Genomic DNA, 17346 nt, shown 5'->3' with positions numbered 1-17346 from the left:
AGAGGGTGACTATGCGAGGAGGTGGTACTACGCACATAGCGAGGGTGGGTACAGAAAACCAGAACAGGGTGTGTACTTGTTCTGTCCAGGGCAGTGGGGAAAGATAGGCCGGGTAAGGTGTGACTGAGCAGTGGAGTGTCTTCAGAGTCAAGTGTGGAATCACTTTGATGTGGTAGCAGCTCTGAAATGGGGTAAATAAACTAGTGTGAGAAGGTGATGCAAGGATTATTCTACTCTGAACCAGAGTTGAGGGAGCAGCTAAAGTAGGGGTCCCCAAACTTTTAACACAGGGGGCCAGTTCACTGTCCCTCAGACTGTTAGAGGGCCGGACTATAAAAAAAACTATGAACAAATCCCCATGCACACTGCACATATCTTATTTTAAAGTAAAAATCCAAAACGGGAACAAATACAATATTTAAAATAAAGAACAAGTAAATTTAAATCAACAAACTGACCAGTATTTCAATGGGAACTATGCTCCTCTCACTGACCACCAATGAAAGAGGTGCCCCTTCCGGAAGTGCTGCGAGGGCCAGATAAATGGCCTCAGGGGGCCGCATGTGGCCTGCGGGCCGTAGTTTGGGGACCCCTGAGCTAAAGGATAGTCTGATGTTTCTGGGACAAAGTTATCAAGACTGGACCAGGGTGATACAGTGGAAATGGTGAAGGCAAGGTTGGACTCAAAGAAGTTTTCAAAGGGAAAGATTAATTTTGGCAACAGATTTTTAGAAAAGGAATGAAAGAATGAGAGCCACCGAAGAGGGCTCTGATTGTTTAGACTGGGAGCTGAGAACAAGAGGCTATTCTAATGAGAAACAGTACATGAAAATGTAATATATTTTATATCTATTTCTGTTTCATTTATGTCAGAAGCCATTTGGGACTAAGAAGTATTTACAATTTTGAAGAAAATAATAGACATAAAAAATTTAGTATACATTGTTTATGGGAGTGAGGAAAAACTTTTAAGTTTTAGAAATTAAGTATAAAGAGTAATTAAGAAGGATTAAGACATATTAAGAATTGAAAGTAGGATAGGCATAGGTTTCAGAAATTTAGCCATATATCAACTTACAGATTTGAGGATAAAATGGAATATTTGGCCTTTTAGCCTCAAATTATATACTTCTTATTAAAGTAAAGCCCTGACTCTAGGGGACCAATGACTTAGAATAGTGGTCCCCATAAGCAGAGCACCATTGGAGCCAGTAGAGGTGCAGTGATGCGGATAGCTCATGCTCTGTCTTGCTGATGCAGGAGAGACCACTGTTCGTCCTCGTCTTTGAACCTTTGGGAAGGACACCCACTATTCCTGGCTCCCTAGTTCGAAGCTGTGATCTTCAACAAGGCATCCTCTGGCCTTAGTTTCCTTGTCTTACAATGAAGAAGTTATAAGAGATGACTCTCAAGCTCTGGAAGACTCTTTCTGCAGCTTCTTACTGTGTCCATAGAATTTACTGTTTTGAAGCTTTCTCTGCTGTTTTTGTTTTTTGGGTTTTTTTGATAAAACAGACCTGGTGTGAGCAAGAGTGAACCTTTCACATTGACTGGGGTATACTTTTATTTTGAGCATAATAGAGATTTGGGGGGTTTTTGGCTTGCTTTTTTGCATTCATTCACTTTTCTTAAATTTATCTTTATTTTCTTTTTCTATGTTTAGTGGTGTTATTAAATAAACAAACTTTTTTGAACCCTTTAAACCAAAGCAGGAATATGGTGGGCTGGTACAGGAATATAAGGGTGTGTTTCTTCAAAGCCACAGTCTAACTACATGTTGAATATTTTTGTATTTTTCTTTTGGTTCTAAGATAAGTAGAAATTGGTACTATTTCGGTGTACCTCCCAAATGGAAAAGCTTTTAGTTCTAAGTGTGTATTCTTTGATTTCTTAATATCCTGAAGGGTAAATACAGACAGCATCGATGTGCTGAGGAATACTAACCCACTTGTAATGCAGCAACCTCTAGGGCACTTACTGGGCTAAGTTTATGGGGCTTGTGACTAGCATCTTTGCTTATAACGGAAGCACTAGAAAGTAGACCAAACGTTAGGAGTAGGTCATTTGTCAAGGAGCAGGTGCATTATTTTATAAAGCACTCTCTCTCCAGGAATTCCTTAACATTCTCTTCTACTTCTGAAGCAGCTACTGAAAGCAAGGGTTTGGTGCTAGATGAGTATGATTGTACGCTTCCTCTGCTCTGTCACCAGGGTGATCACAAAATCTTTTTTGTTTCAGTGCCCGGCCTGAGGCTGGATATTTATTCTGCCTCCAAGTCAATTAACTATGCCCTAGTCCTATATAAAATTTTAAGAAATGAGTTACATATAGCCATTGATATTTTGTTTTCAAGCTTCTTTAGTGAATTCTGAAGTTCCTTGAAGGGGCAGGGCCAGCCCCTCTATTATTCACCGTCCTTTGCCAAGCAATCACATTGGTGGTGCTCCATAAGGGGGTGTTAAATGAGTGAGTGAGTTTACAGAAAAATTGCATTCTCTATGCAAAGTAAAATTCTAACTACCTACAGTCAATAAAGAGTGTACAGTTTAGCAATAAAACACATTTGAGATATTTTATGGATGTTTTTAGTGTTTATTGCCATCTTTTGTCTTACTTGCTTCTGATTGTAAGCACCTAAGTGTAAAGCAGGAACTATGCCTTATATAATTCTTCACCTTGCATAACCTTGTCCTTTGTGTTTACAATAAGTGGAGTTTTTTTAGAAGGTGAAATAATTATAGACATAAAGGTTGAAAACAAAAATGAGTAAAATAAAACCAAAACAAAAGGATTATGGAAGGGTAAGATATGAATAAAAAACAGCCATGACAGTTTTCAGAGGGTGCCAATATCAGGTTGTTTTCCCCCTTCTGAGCATCCTGGAATGCATTCCATTAATGGGGAATGCATGCTTTACTGAATCTTTGCCAGTGTTCATGTGGGTAAATGAATGAGTCTCTCCCTTCAGCTAGCAGAAACTCCTGGCAGTGGTGGGTCGTGTGCACCCTGTAAAAATTGATAGGTAAAATCAAATGAATGAAAAGATACATCTTGCCTTTGGATGCCTTAGTGTGTGCATTTATCCTCTTCAAGAGTACAGACCAACACTGGTCTTTTCTGTTTGTTGGATTTCTGGTTTATAATGGTGCTCAACATCGCCCCTGGTGGGCGTGCCGGGTGGATCCCGGTCGGGCGCATGCGGGAGTCTGTCTGACTGTCTCTCCCCGTTTCCAGCTTCAGAAATGAAATGAAAAAAAAAAAAAAAAAAAAGTATAATGGTGCTCAAATAAAAAATATTTCAACTTTGGGTTTCTTATTATTACTTAGGGAAGAAAGGAAGGACCCTCTCTCAGCATTGGCAAGAGAATATGGAGGATCAAAGAGGAATGCCTTGTTGAAGTGGTGTCAGAAGAAAACAGAAGGCTATCAGGTAACCATATGGTTTCTTTGTCCCACATGAGCAAGTGCCAGATCAAGTGCTGGAGTGTCAGAGCACACAATGTGTCTCATGTTAGAAATGGTGAGTCCTATACTGAATTTCAGGAATACATTTAACACGCTGAAAGTCTACTCTAGGTTTTGTGGCGTGTCACTTATATAAGTTTCTTACCTTTCCAGAGTCGCTAATCTTTACAGTACTCTTATTCTGTTGCTATAACACTTTAAGTCTTGGTTAAACGCTTTTGTTGAGGTGTCATAAGAGTGAAAATTATTTATCTTACTTTAAATTAATATTTTAATTTTTATTTAATTCTTTTGGCTGAGTTGTTTTCCATAGTCTTTCCCCCTTCCTACTGTGCTGTCTTTATGCCCCAATCATTTCACATCTGGACTACTTTAATAGCCTGCCCTTCCCTCCCCTGTTTGTGTCTGTCTGTCTGTCTGTCTCTCTTTTTCTCTCTCCCCCCCCCCAATTTTTACTATTTTAAGTGATTTTAAATATGGTATTTGGAAAAGAAATCCTCATTCTACATATAGTGGAAACCTCTAAAATATATCCATTAGACTACTAAAAAGTATAGTTTAGATTTCCAGTGTCCTCACATAGGATTTTATTCATGAAGATTTCCCAGCCTGCAGCCGTGTTCTCAATTGCTGTTTCATATTTTGATGCAACCACACAGAAACACAACATGAGAAGGAAATTAAAGTTTTATATTCTTGATCTCATCATGTCAGCTCTGGTCTCACCAAAATGACATAAAAGAACTAGCTATAACATTTTCTGACAATTTTTGTGTGAAAGAAGTAATGGAGTAGTGGAGGAACAGGTTAAGATCTGCCATAAGTAAGTTCCTTTTGGACAAATTTTTTTTCCTCCTTTTCCTAGTGAGAGGAGGAGAGATAGAGAGATAGACCCCTGCATGCACCCCAACCAGGATTCACCTGGCAACCCCTATCTGGGGCCATGCTTTCAAATGAGCTATTTTTAGCACTTAAGATGGAGGCTCCACGGAGCCATCCTCAGCACCAGGGACTGATGTTTTCAAACCAATCAAACCAATTGAGCTATGGCTGCAGGAGAAGAGAGGGGAGTAGGGTGGGGGAGGGGTGGAGAAGCAGATGATTGCTTCTCCTGTATGCCCTGACCGGGAATTGAATCCAGGATACCCACACACCAGGCTGACACTCTACCACTGAGCCAGCCAGCCAGGGCTTGGACAAATTTGTACATGACTTCAGGCAGTGATCATCAGCTCATTTAAGAGTAAAGAGCCAAGTGTATTGCAGTGGTCCTTTAATTCTCAGAAAGTCATAATAGTCAATGGGGATTTGCTAAGTGTCCATATGTCTCCAGCTTCCATTAAATAAACAAAGGAGACTAGTAGTGTTGGCTAGGGTGTGGAGAAACTGGAACCTTTGTGCACTGCAGTGGCTGTAGAAAAAAGTATGCCTGACCTGTGGTGGCGCAGTGGATAAAGCGTTGACCTGGAACGCTGAGGTTGCCGGTTCAAAACCCTGGGGTTGCCTGGTCAAGGCACATATGGGAGTTGATGCTTCCTACTCCTTCCCCCTTCTCTCTCTAAAAATGAATAAATAAAAATAAATAAATAAATAAAACAAACAAAAAAAAAAAACAAAAAAAAAAAGAAAAAAGTATGGTGGTTACTCAAAAAATTAACCATAGACATTACTATATGATCCAGCAGTTCTACTTCTAATGTGTATATACCTACCCAAAATAATTGGAAACATGAACTGGAGGAGGTATATTTATAAAACCATGTCCATAGCCACAGTATTATAATAGCCAAAAGGTGGAAGGAAGCAGTCCAAGTGTTCCACAGATGGATGGATAAACAGAATGCAGTATACATGTACTGTGGAATATTAGCCTTAAAAAGGAAAGAACTGCCTGACCAGGCCATGGCGCAGTGGATAGAGCGTCGGACTGGGATGCGGAGGACCCAGGTTCGAGACCCCTAGGTCGCCAGCTTGAGTGCGGGCTCATCTGGCTTGAGCAAAAAAAAAAAGCTCACCAGCTTGGACCCAAGGTCGCTGACTCCAGCAAGGGGTTACTCAGTCTGCTGAAGGCCCATGGTCAAGGCACATGTGAGAAAGCAATCAATGAACAACTAAAGTGTCACAATGAAAAACTGATGATTGATGCTTCTCATCTCTCTTCGTTCCTGTCTGTCCCTGTCTATCCCTCTCTCTCTGACTCTCTCTCTGTCCTTGTAAAAAAATTAAAAAAAAAAAAAAAAAAAAAAAGGAAAGAACTTCCAGCACACATTGCAAATGTGAATGAATCTTAAAGACATTATACTACATGAAATAAGCCATAGACAAAAGGACAAATATTTATAAGTCCACTGACATGAGTAGTCAGATTCACTGAGACAGAAAGTAGAATGGTGTTTGCCAGTGGTGGGTGGCAGGGGCCAATGAGGAGTTACTGTTTGAAGGGGACAGAGTTTCAACTTAATGCAAGATGAAAAATGTTCTGGGGATGGATGGTGGTGATGGTTGCACAGTAATGTGAGTTTACTTAATGCCACTGACTGTACATTTAAATATGGTTAAAATGATTTATGTTTATGTATATTTTGCCACAATGAAAAATTACTTAGCAAAAAGAAAAAAGGTAAATGGTTGAGTTACAACTAGATAGAAAATCAGCAAGGACATACAAGACTTGAACTATATACTATATACCATACGTGGACCATATACTAACTAGACCCAGACCTATAAGACATCTATGGGTCTTCACCCCAAAACAGCGAGAGGACACAGCGTTCTCAAGTGCACAAATACTATTCCAGTATAGGCTATATGTTGAGTTAGAAAACCAGTCTTGACCCTGGCCGGTTGGCTCAGTGGTAGAGCGTCGGCCTGGCGTGCGGAAGTCCCGGGTTTGATTCCCGGCCAGGGCACACAGGAGAGGCACCCATCTGCTTCTCCACCCCTCCCCCTCTCCTTCCTCTCTGTCTCTTTCTTCCCCTCCCGAAGCCGAGGCTCCATTGGAGCAAAAGATGGCCTGGGAGCTGGGGATGGTTCTGTGGCCTCTGCCCCAGGCGCTAGAGTGGCTCTGGTCGCGACAGAGCGATGCCCCGGATGGGCAGAACATCGCCCCTGGTGGGCGTGCCGGGTGGATCCCGGTTGGGTGCATGCGGGAGTCTGTCTGACTGCCTCCCTGTTTCCAGCTTCAGAAAAAAACAAACAAACAAAAAAAGAAAACCAGTCTCAATAAATTTTGAAGTATTGAAATCATACAAAGTGTCTTTTCTGATTACAGTGGAATTAAAGTAGAAATTAATAGCAGGAAAATTTACAACATACTAAAACTTTTAGGAAGTGTTGAAAGCAACTCTCTGAGGGAAATTTATCACTGTAAACACCTACCTTAAAAAAAGGAAGGAAGGAAGGAGGGAAGGGAAGGAGGGAGGGAGGGAGGAAAATCTTGCCTGACCTGTGGTGGCACAGTGGTTAGGATGTTACCCTGCAATACTGAGGTCGCTGGGTTCAAAGCTTCTTTGAGTTGATGCTTCCTGCTCTTCCCCCAACTCTTTTCTCTCCCCTCTTCCCCCTCTCCTCCCCTCTCCCCCCTCTCCCCTCTCCTCCTCTTACCTTGTCCCCTTCCCTCTCTCCCTCTCCCCCTTTCCCTCTCTTCTCTCCTCTCTAAGTCAATAAATAAAACCTAAAAAAAATCCACCTTAAATAAGTAACCTAAACTTCTACCTTAAGAAAGAAAATAAGAGAAAACTAAACTCAGAGCAAGCAGAAGGAAGAAAATGATAGAGATTAGAGCAGAAGTAAAGGAAATAGAAAATCAGAGAAGATGAAATAAAACCACAAAAGTTGATTCTTTGAAAAGATGGTAAATCAGCAACAGTTTGGCCATATTGACAAAAGGAGAAAAAGAGAAGACTAAAATTACTAAAATCAGGGAAAAGAGACATGACTAATAATTTTATAAGAAAGAAAGGATTAAAAGGGAATAATACTATGAACAATTGTATGCTGGAAAATTAGATAAGTTAAGGGAAATGGAAAAATTCCTAGAAATACATAAACTATCAAAATTGACTCAGGAGAAAGAAAATCTGCATAGACCCTGCAACAGCTAAATAAATTGAGTTAGTAATCAAAAAACTTCCAGTAAAGAAAAGCCCAGGACTATACAGCTTCACTGGTAAATTCTACCAAGTTTTAAAAAAAAATTAACATTAGTCTTTCTTAATCACTTCCTAATAATACAAGAGAGAACACTTCCTAACTCATCCTGTGAGGCCAGTATTACCTTGATAACAGAGTCAGAAAAAGATATTACAAGTAAATATGACTACAACACAAAAACCCTCAACAGAATACTGGCAAATAGAATCCTGCATTAAATATAAAGAATTATACACCATGACACAGTTGGATTTATTCCAGGAATGCAAAGTTGGTTTGACTTATGAAACTTAATGTAATGAATCATATCAAAGAATAAAGGGGAAAAAATCATAAATAATCTCAGCAGATGCAGAAAGGGTATTTGACAAATTCCAAAGCCCATTCATGATTTAAAAAACAAACTAGGAATAGAAGAGAACTTTTTAACTCTGTTAAGGGGCATCTATGAAAAACCCACAGCTAATATACTTAATTGTGGAAGACTAGATGCTTTCCACCTAAGATTAAGAACAAGAAAGGATCTTGTCCACTTTGACCACTTCTGTTCCACATTTTCCTGAACATTCTAGCTAGGCCACTTAGGCAAGAGAAAGAAAGAAAAGACAGGAGGAAGAATAAAATTATTTGTTTGAACTGATGTATGGTAGTGCAGTGGGTAAAGTATTGACCTGGAATGCTGAGGTTGCCGGTTCAAAACCCTGGACTTACCTAGTCAAGGCACATATGGCAAGCAATCAGTGAACAAGTAAAGTGTATTAACTCTGAGTTGGTACTTTTCTCACTCTCTCTCTTCCTTTCCTCTCTGGCTAAAATCAATAAATAAGTTAAAAAAGAAAATAACTATAAAGCTATTTTGAAAATACAAGTCAATTACTTATGACCTTCAGTAAATCATTTTAAGTTTTTTTCATTTACTGGTATGCACTATGCAGGGGAAATATGTAAAACAGAATCATTAACATATAAAGAAGAACCTATTGTACACTAGACAGTCTTATGCTACAGACGCAACACTCTCTTCCTTGCTGCCTATGATCAGTTATATAATGACATGTGTATGGCTTTTTGGTTTGTCTGGCTTTTGTTTCCTGTGAGACAGATATCTGTTCTTGCTGCTTAAAAGTAGATAGGAAACTGGTTCTTTTATTTAAAGGTCTGTGAATTAAAATTGGATACTCTAAATGCAAAGTTATATCTGATAGAGCTTTTAATTTGTCAAAAGCTATATAAGAAGTGCCAGAGCCCTTTTCTTATCTAGCTGTAAATATGGATGAGCATACCCATCTTTTGGAGCTAGCCGTTTGGGACCAGTCCTTTGGTCTCTGACTACTCACAGTCTGCAGGAAAGGGCAGGTTGTGACACTTGACCAGCTCACTAGAGCAGGAGCTGTTACGTGACAGTTAGCACGTACTGTTCTCTCAGGCCCCAAATGTATCATTAGTGCTTGGACCATGCATGCTTTATGTCTAGGAGCTGTCTAATTGACGGAGATAGATTCCCTAATACCCATATCGTCTTCCTTTAACTCTCTTAAGAGTTATCCTAAAATAATTGTACTAATCACTATAATGTCATTAACTATCCATTACAAAACAAGCCCTTGTGAGTTGGCCTTTTATCTAACAAATACATTTTTCTCTCTTAAATTGGGTCCTGCCACTTATTGTTTACTGATGTTTTAGAATACAAGAATATTACTGTCAAAAGGGCCTTAACATTCTGATTTACTGTCAGGTTTACAAATGTGGGGCTGAAATCTCCACAAGGATAAATTACTTCCTCAAGGCTGTTGCATGAGTTCCTGGCATCACACGGACAACCTTCAGAACTGTTGCTTTAAGGATTAAGTTTTCCCTTTATTTTAAAGTCAGTACCTCAGTTTGTATAATTATGTTTTAAAATTAAAATTTAACTTAAATATGCAGTTAAGTCTAATAATCCTTAAATATTTTTAGACAGAAGTGATAGTCTGCTGCCCTATTCCATCATCTCTGTAATCTCTGCTTCCCAGAGACAGCTACTTTTGGTTCTTGTAGTTGGTCCTTTGGGGGTTGACAATAGAAAATTGATAATACAAGAGTAATCAGGTAATAGAAGAAAACAATTTATACTTTTTTTTTTTTTTTTCATTTCGTTCTGAAGCTGGAAACGGGGAGAGACAGTCAGACAGACTTCCGCATGCGCCCGACCGGGATCCACCCGGCACGCCCACCAGGGGCGACGCTCTGCCCACCAGGGGGCTATGCTCTGCCCCCCTGGGGCATCGCTCTGTTGCGACCAGAGCCACTCTAGCGCCTGGGGCAGAGGCCAAGGAGCCATCCCCAGCGCCTGGGCCACCCTCGCTCCAATGGAGCCCCGGCTGCGTGAGGGGAAGAGAGAGACAGAGAGGAAGGGGGGGGGGGGTGGAGAAGCAAATGGGCGCCTCTCCCATGTGCCCTGGCCGGGAATCGAACCCGGGTCCCCTGCACGCCAGGCCGACGCTCCACCGCTGAGCCAACCGGCCAGGGCCAATTTATACTTTTACTTAAACTTTTTTTGTTCTAAATTTCATATTTAACAACAACTCTTGTAGCTTCTAAAGGTTAACTTGAGAGAGCTTTACTTTTGGATGATAACTATCATTGTTTTCTGATAAAAAGCCAAACTTAGAAGTGGATTGGTCAGTACAAAGAATAATGAAATCAATCTAGTGCAAAATAGTTTTAATAAATGAACAAAAGCTTTTATACTGCCTGAGATAATTTAATCTTGAATAGGCATTAAGAATGTACAGGTTTTGTGTTGTTTTGTTTTGTTTTGTTTTTTTAAGAGAGGTAGGAAGAGAGACAGGAATATTAAGCTGCTCCGGTATGTGCTCTGACTGGGGAATTGAACCAGCAACCTCTGCACCCCAGGATGATGCTCCAGCCAACCAAGCTATCCAGCCAGGGCTTAATTATTATTATGGCTTTTTTTTTGAGACAGAAAGGAAGGGAGAGAGAGGGGAAGGGGAAGGGAAGCCTTCATTTGTTGTTCCACTCAGTCATACATTGGTTGCTTCCCATGTGTGCCCTGACTGGGAATTAAACCCGCAACCTTGTTGTTTTGGGATGATGTTCTTAACCGACTGAGCTAGCCAGCCAGGGCCAAGAATGGACAGTTTTATTGAAAGATTTACTCATTAGTGCTTGGGCCAAGCAAGAAAAGATTGTGTATTTATTAGTGGAGATTACTGGAATCAGAAGAATTGATGGGCATGAATGATTTAGAAATGCTATGCTTTCCTTGCATTCTATTGACTCTTTCTAATATAAAAACTAATTTATCAAACATATATTAAGCTCTGTGCCAGATAATGTGCTGAATGTTGAAAGAGAAATCAGGATATAAAAAGGTAGTTGCTGCCTGACCAGGCAGTGGCGCAGTGGATAGAGCGTAGGACTGGGATGTGGAGGACCCAGGTTCGAGACCCCGAGGTCGCCAGCTTGAGCGCGGGCTCATCTGGTTTGAGCAAAAAGCTCAGCAGCTTGAACCCAAGGTTGCTGACTTGAGCAGGGATCACTAGTTCAGCTGTAGCCCCATGGTCAAGGCACATTTGAGAAAGCAATCAACAACTAAAGTGCCACAATGAAAAAACTAATGATTGATGCTTCTCATCTCTCTCCGTTCCTGTCTGTCAGTCCCTATCTATCCCTCTCTCTGACTCTCTGTCTCAGTAAAAAAAAAAAAAAAAGATAGTTGCTATTCTCAGGAAGCCTTGGACTAGTGAGTGAAATACACATCAACAATTAAAATTCAGTATAGACTTCTCTCTATGGTTATGCTAGACCAGGGGTCAGGAACCTTTTTGGCTGAGAGAGCCATGAACACCACATATTTCAAAATGTAATTCTGTGAGAGTCATACAATATATTTAACACTAAATACAAGTAAATGTGTACATTTTATGTAAGACCGACACTTTAATTTTTTTTATTATTTTTTTATTTTTAAGACCGACACTTTTAAAGTACAATAAGTCTCAAATTCTTTTTAATAACGTTGTTATGCTGTTGCTAAACAATGATGAATAAAGTACTTCTTACCATTAATGCGACTTCTGGTGCTGCATAGTTTTGCTGATGGCTTTGTAGTCTGGTTGATATATGGTGAGGTTAAGCTTCATGCAGGTGTTGAGACTTCCATCCATTAAATGTGATCGTAGGTTGGTCTTAACGTTCTTTAGATGTGAGAAAGACTGCTCACATGCATACGTAGAGCCAAACATTGTCAGTACAGCAATACTCACATGCTGTAGTGTGTGGTATGTGATGGGAAGCGCATTCCAAGTTTTGACAATCAACTGGTCCGCGGGTTGAAGTTTTTTCATTTCTCCCCACTTGTGTTTGCTCGCCAATTTTGCTTGCTATTGTGCAAGTCTTTCCAAATCTTCATTCAGTGACTTGAACTTATTCACCCACATGTCTGAAGCCTTCAGGTCAGCAGCTTGTAGCTCAAAATCTCTGACGGGGACACCGGGGATGTAACTCAGGTCGGCGCTGTCCACTGCACACTTGTGTGGATGGGTGATGAACTTAAAAAGACAAGTGCGCTCACAAAATTCTCCAGAGCACACTTTGAATGACTGCAGCTAGATGTGAAGCCTGCTAGCTGCTGGAGATCAAGATGTTGAGCAGGGTCACTTGCTGTGCATGCATCTTTAAACTCTCCCAGTTTTTCAAAGTGTAGTAAACGACCTGTTTCAATGTCTGCAATGAAGAGTTCCAGCTTGTTTTCAAATGCAAACACTGCTTGTTGAAGGGATAAGACTGTATTTCCAGCGCCTTGCATTTTCACATTGAGCTGGTTCAGATGTTCAGTCATGTCCACGAGATAGTAGAACTTCAGGAGCCACTCAGTGTTAGCTAACTCAGGATGCTCGACGTTTTTCAAGAAAAGTTCGGATTTCGCTCAGACAAGCTGCGAAACGGCTGAGCACCTTCCCTTTTGACAATCAATGCACATTGCTGTGCAGAAGCAGACCAGGATAATTATTCCCAACTTCATCCAGCAGTGTCTTAAACTGGCGATCATTTAAATAAAGCATGGGCAACAATAAAATTGACCACCTGAATGACCAGCGACATCACCTCACCAAGCTGCTCGCCACACATCTGAGCACAAAGCGCCTCCTGATGTAGGATGCAGTGAAAACTTAGGATGGGTCTCTTTTCATGTTCACAAAGAAGCGCTACGAATCCTTTGTTTTTCCCCACGATGCACGGAGCACCATCAGTATACACCGAAATGTTTATCCATTGGTAGATTTTTTTTCTTTAGTGAACTCAGTGAAAGACTTGAATAAATCCTCCCCTCTTGTTGTTTGTTTTTGTTTTTTGTATTTTTCTGAAGCTGGGAATGGGGAGAGACAGTCAGACAGACTCCCGCATGCGCCCGACTGGGATCCACCCGGCACGCCCACCAGGGGGCGATGCTCTGCCCCTCCAGGGCGTCACTCTATTGTTACCAGAGCCACTCTAGCGCCTGGGGCAGAGGCCAAGGAGCCGTGCCCAGCGCCCGGGCCATCTTTTTGCTCCAATGGAGCCTTGGCTGCGGAAGGGGAAGAGAGAGACAGAGAGGAAGGAGGGGAGGTGGAGAAGCAGATGGGCGCTTCTCCTGTGTGCCCTGGCCGGGAATCGAACCCGGGACTTCTGCACGCCAGGCTGACGCTCTACCACTGAGCCAACCGGCCAGGGCTTGTTGTCTTTTTCATAGGCAAAACAGCAAGACTTTCCTAACGTAGTGTGTCACCGACAGCATACCTTGCAATCACCCTGAACTGGGATAAATAGCTTATGTCTATTGACTCATTCAAAGTGAGAGAAAAGAATGGTGCTGCATTTATGTCCTGCACTTGTGTTGCCTCAATTCGATTTGCCATCATGATGGTACGATCGTGAACAGTTCTTGCCAACAGAGGCATGTCTTTTATTTGTTTGATTATCTTGTCTTTATCCGAAAAGTCATCAAAAAGTTCTTTGGCAACATCAAGCATGAATGTTTTGGCATACTCCCCATCTGTGAATGGCTTTCCGTTTCTCACAATTGCTAAAGCACCAGCAAAGCTTAGCCGAATTCTAGTCACCTTGTTGGGTCCAAACACGGAGTTGCTGCTGACTAGCTTGCACTCTGCACAGTAGCTCTTGACATGATTTCTTCTTGCTGTCCCCCGCTGGATATTTCGATGCAAATGTAGAATGGCATGTATCGAGTGCCGCTTTATATTTGACCGTTTCATCAATGCAATTTTATCATTGCATATTAAACACACTGCAGAACCTGCTCTCTCCACAAAGGTGAATTCCTCTGTCCATTCCTGCTGAAAAGTATGATACTCCTCATCTTTTTTTCTTTTAGCCATCTTCTTCATCAAAAGGGTTTTTGCAATTAGCTAGCTGACTACTTGATTAAAAGGAGGGAAGTTTACTTCCTGACCTCATAACAACCCGTGTATGTTATGCATTATCCAATAAAAATTTGGTGTTGTCCCGGAGGACAGCTGTGATTGGCTCCAGCCACCCGCAACCATGAACATGAGTGGTAGAAAATGAATGGATTGTAATACATGAGAATGTTTTATATTTTTAACATTTTTTTTTATTAAAGATTTGTCTGCGAGCCAGATGCAACCATCTAAACAGCCACATCTGGCTCATGAGCTATAGGTTCCCAACCCCTGTGCTAGACTATCAGCCCAAATCTGCTGACAACTACTATAAAAGTTGTTTTTTTAAAAAAAACAACTTTGAAAGCATTAGGGATTAACCAAAAGGCAACCAGAACAAATTTGGCAGGTACCAAAATTGCAGAGAAAAAGAAAACACATTGAGTTGAGCCCTGTATTTGCCCCTCTTTTTTTAAACTCTTGGAGCATTTGCCAACTCCTGGCATGGGGCAGAGGCCAAAAAAAGTCAGTAGTCCAGAACTTGTTTCAGAATAACTAAATAGGAGGACTAAAATTTGAATTCAGATTTGTGAAGGCATCTTAAGATCTGGGGGTCCAGAGTCCCAGTGAAAAGACAACCTCAGAGTAGTGAACTCAGTATTTTACTTAGTTTTTGCCCTCAAGGTATTTGTTACATCCTCAGATGTGTAGAAGTAGACTTAGAGCAATTCAGCAAAAAACTGCTGTCATGAGGATAAAAATAGGCACAGTTCTTGTTCTCAGAGTACGAGAGAGACAAAAATGAGAGTTCAAAGCCAGCCAAAGAGGAATGACCCTGGCAAACACCCCAGGATTTCAGTAGAGACCTCAAAAGAACTATACCTTACAAATAAGTTGGCTAGAAGAGATCAACTTGAAATTCAGCTTCAAAACGTTCCCTCATTAAATCAAGGTGATCAGTGTAAGGTATTTTTCCCCGCCGAGAAGGAAGGAAGGGGCCATAGCCACGAAGTATGGAGTAGTAAAGGCTTTATTTAGTACAGCGCATCCCACCCAATGAGATCCTCTGGTCCCAGGAGACAGAGGCCAGAGGAGTCCCACGGATTAAACTACGTGAGGGATATTTAAAGGGGTCCTCTAGGGTGGGTGAGCTAATATGACGTGTTGAAATCTCACTGGCTGGCGGACGGTCGCTCTTTTCCCAAGGACCTCTGGGAAGTTTCTTTTGATGCACTTGGTTGTGGGTGACCCTAGCCAAAGTTTCCGGGTCTGAGTTCCTCACGTGGCCTTCCCCCATTATCCACCGATCTTACAATCAGCCCTTACTCTGGTTGCTTACCAAAAGAAACTTAAAACCTCTCTGGGGGGAGATGACATCGTCCAGCCCCTTATACTCTTGATACGCAATGTCTCACATTCCATCAGAAATACCAGGCATGCCAAAAAAAACATGATTAAATGACTGAAAATTAAAAGAAATAATGAATAGGAAAGAACTTGAGGTGATCTAGGTATTGGAATAGATAGGCCTTTAAAATGACTGATTAGTGTGTTCAAGAAAATAGAGGAAGAGATAGAGTTTTACCAGGGAATTGGAATCTATAAACTAGAAGTTTTAGAACTAGGAAGTACCAAAGCTGAAATTATTAATTTCAATACCTGCATTTAACAGTACATTAGACACAATATTTGTGAATTGAAGTATTTATTAATCAGTTAAAAATATCTGCAATGCATTGCACTGAGAAGTGAAAGATGTAAAATACAGGAGTATAATAGACATATGCAACATAATAGAAGGGTTAACACATGTATTATGGGAGTCATAGGGAGAGAGGGAAGGATAGGAGTGTTATAGTAAAACTGCTAAAAATCAAAGCCAGTGAGAAAAAGCATAAAGAAAAAAGATATTAGCTTCAGAGAAATAATGATACGATTGCTTAATAAATGAACAAAAACAATTTACCACCAGCAGGCACACTCTGAAAATCAAAGCCAGTGAGAAAAAGCATAAAGAAAAAAGATATTAGCTTCAGAGAAATAATGATACGATTGCTTAATAAATGAACAAAAACAATTTACCACCAGCAGGCACACTCTGAAAGAATGAAAGAAAATTCTTCCAACAGAAAGAAAACAATCCCATAGGGAAACAATTGCAGGAAGGAATAAAGAACAATGGAAGAAGTATGTGGGTAAACATAAATGAATATTGACTGAAGTGTAATAAAAATGTCTTATTTAAAGACATTATACTTAAGTTTTGCTGTGGACCAGCGTGGCTCCTAATAACGGTGCGGAATTAAGGAAACACACTTTGTCAAAACAAAAACGATGGGACTGGGAGGACTCCTCAAACTGCCTGGCAGTATCTGAGTGCCTCATAGCCCTAGTTCGCTTTATGATATAGACATATGCAAATCAAGGACCCTGATACAAAGTTGCACATCAAAGTCTAAGACAGGAACTCTCCCAAGGCAAAAACAGGATACATTAGTGAAATTTACAAACATCTGAAACAGACAAAGAGTCAGAGGAAGGGCATGTATATTGTTTCCTGCAACCCAAGGAAGCAAGTGGAGTGGGTGCAAATACTCAGCATCAAAGCCAAACATGGAGATGGAGGAGGCCTTTTGCTAAGCCTCGAATCTGTAATGGCTTTTTGCCATTAACGAGTCCACAACAAAGTTTATAATATAAGACAAAATGGTTCAAAAGGTTGATTGGGTAGTAAATATAATTAACATATTGTAGGTCCTTGCATGTGTCCAGAAAGTTATAAAAGTTATTTTTTACTTGAGAGAGAGACAGGAAGGGAGAGAGATGAGAAGCATCAACTTGTGGTTGCGTCACTTTAGTTCATGATTGCTTCTCATACATTCCTTGACCAGGGGGCTCAAACCAAGCCAGTGAACCCTTGCTCAAGCCAGCGGCCTTGGAATCATGTTGGCTACCCTGGCTCAAGCTAGCAAGCCTGTGCTCAAGCCAGATGAGCTGGTGCTCAAGCTGGCAACCTCAGGGTTTTGAACCTGGGTCCTCAAGAGTTCTAGGAAGACACTCTATCCATTGTGCCACCATCGGTCAGGCATAAAGTTCTCAATATATGATAGATATTAGTACATTAAGGATCACATGCTATAAATCTCTAGGGCTATACTGTCTGATACAGTGTTTATAGCTATGAATTTCCCCCTAACATTTTTTTGCTGTGTCCTGAAAGTTTTGGTATATTATTATTTTTTAAATTTATTTGTAATTATTTTCTAATTTTCTTTGTGGTTTCCTTCTTTGATCTTTTGGTTAAAATGATATATTTTAT

General features: G+C 40.7%; 1 protein-coding gene across 3 annotated transcripts in view; it reads left to right on the top strand.

The window, feature by feature from the left end:
- Positions 1-17346, top strand: part of SPECC1L (sperm antigen with calponin homology and coiled-coil domains 1 like) — a 134483-nt gene that overhangs the window by 87561 nt on the left and 29576 nt on the right. For all 3 annotated transcript variants that reach the window (XM_066365520.1, XM_066365521.1, XM_066365522.1), the window contains one exon: positions 3328-3430. In XM_066365520.1, coding sequence (XP_066221617.1) covers positions 3328-3430 — 103 coding nt within the window. The remainder of the gene's footprint in view (positions 1-3327; positions 3431-17346) is intronic.

This window comes from Saccopteryx leptura, chromosome 2 (assembly GCF_036850995.1).
Source record: "Saccopteryx leptura isolate mSacLep1 chromosome 2, mSacLep1_pri_phased_curated, whole genome shotgun sequence".
Classification (NCBI taxonomy): domain Eukaryota; kingdom Metazoa; phylum Chordata; class Mammalia; order Chiroptera; family Emballonuridae; genus Saccopteryx; species Saccopteryx leptura.
The sequence above is the reverse complement of the archived record's forward strand: the minus strand, read 5'-3'. Positions and strand labels throughout refer to the sequence as shown.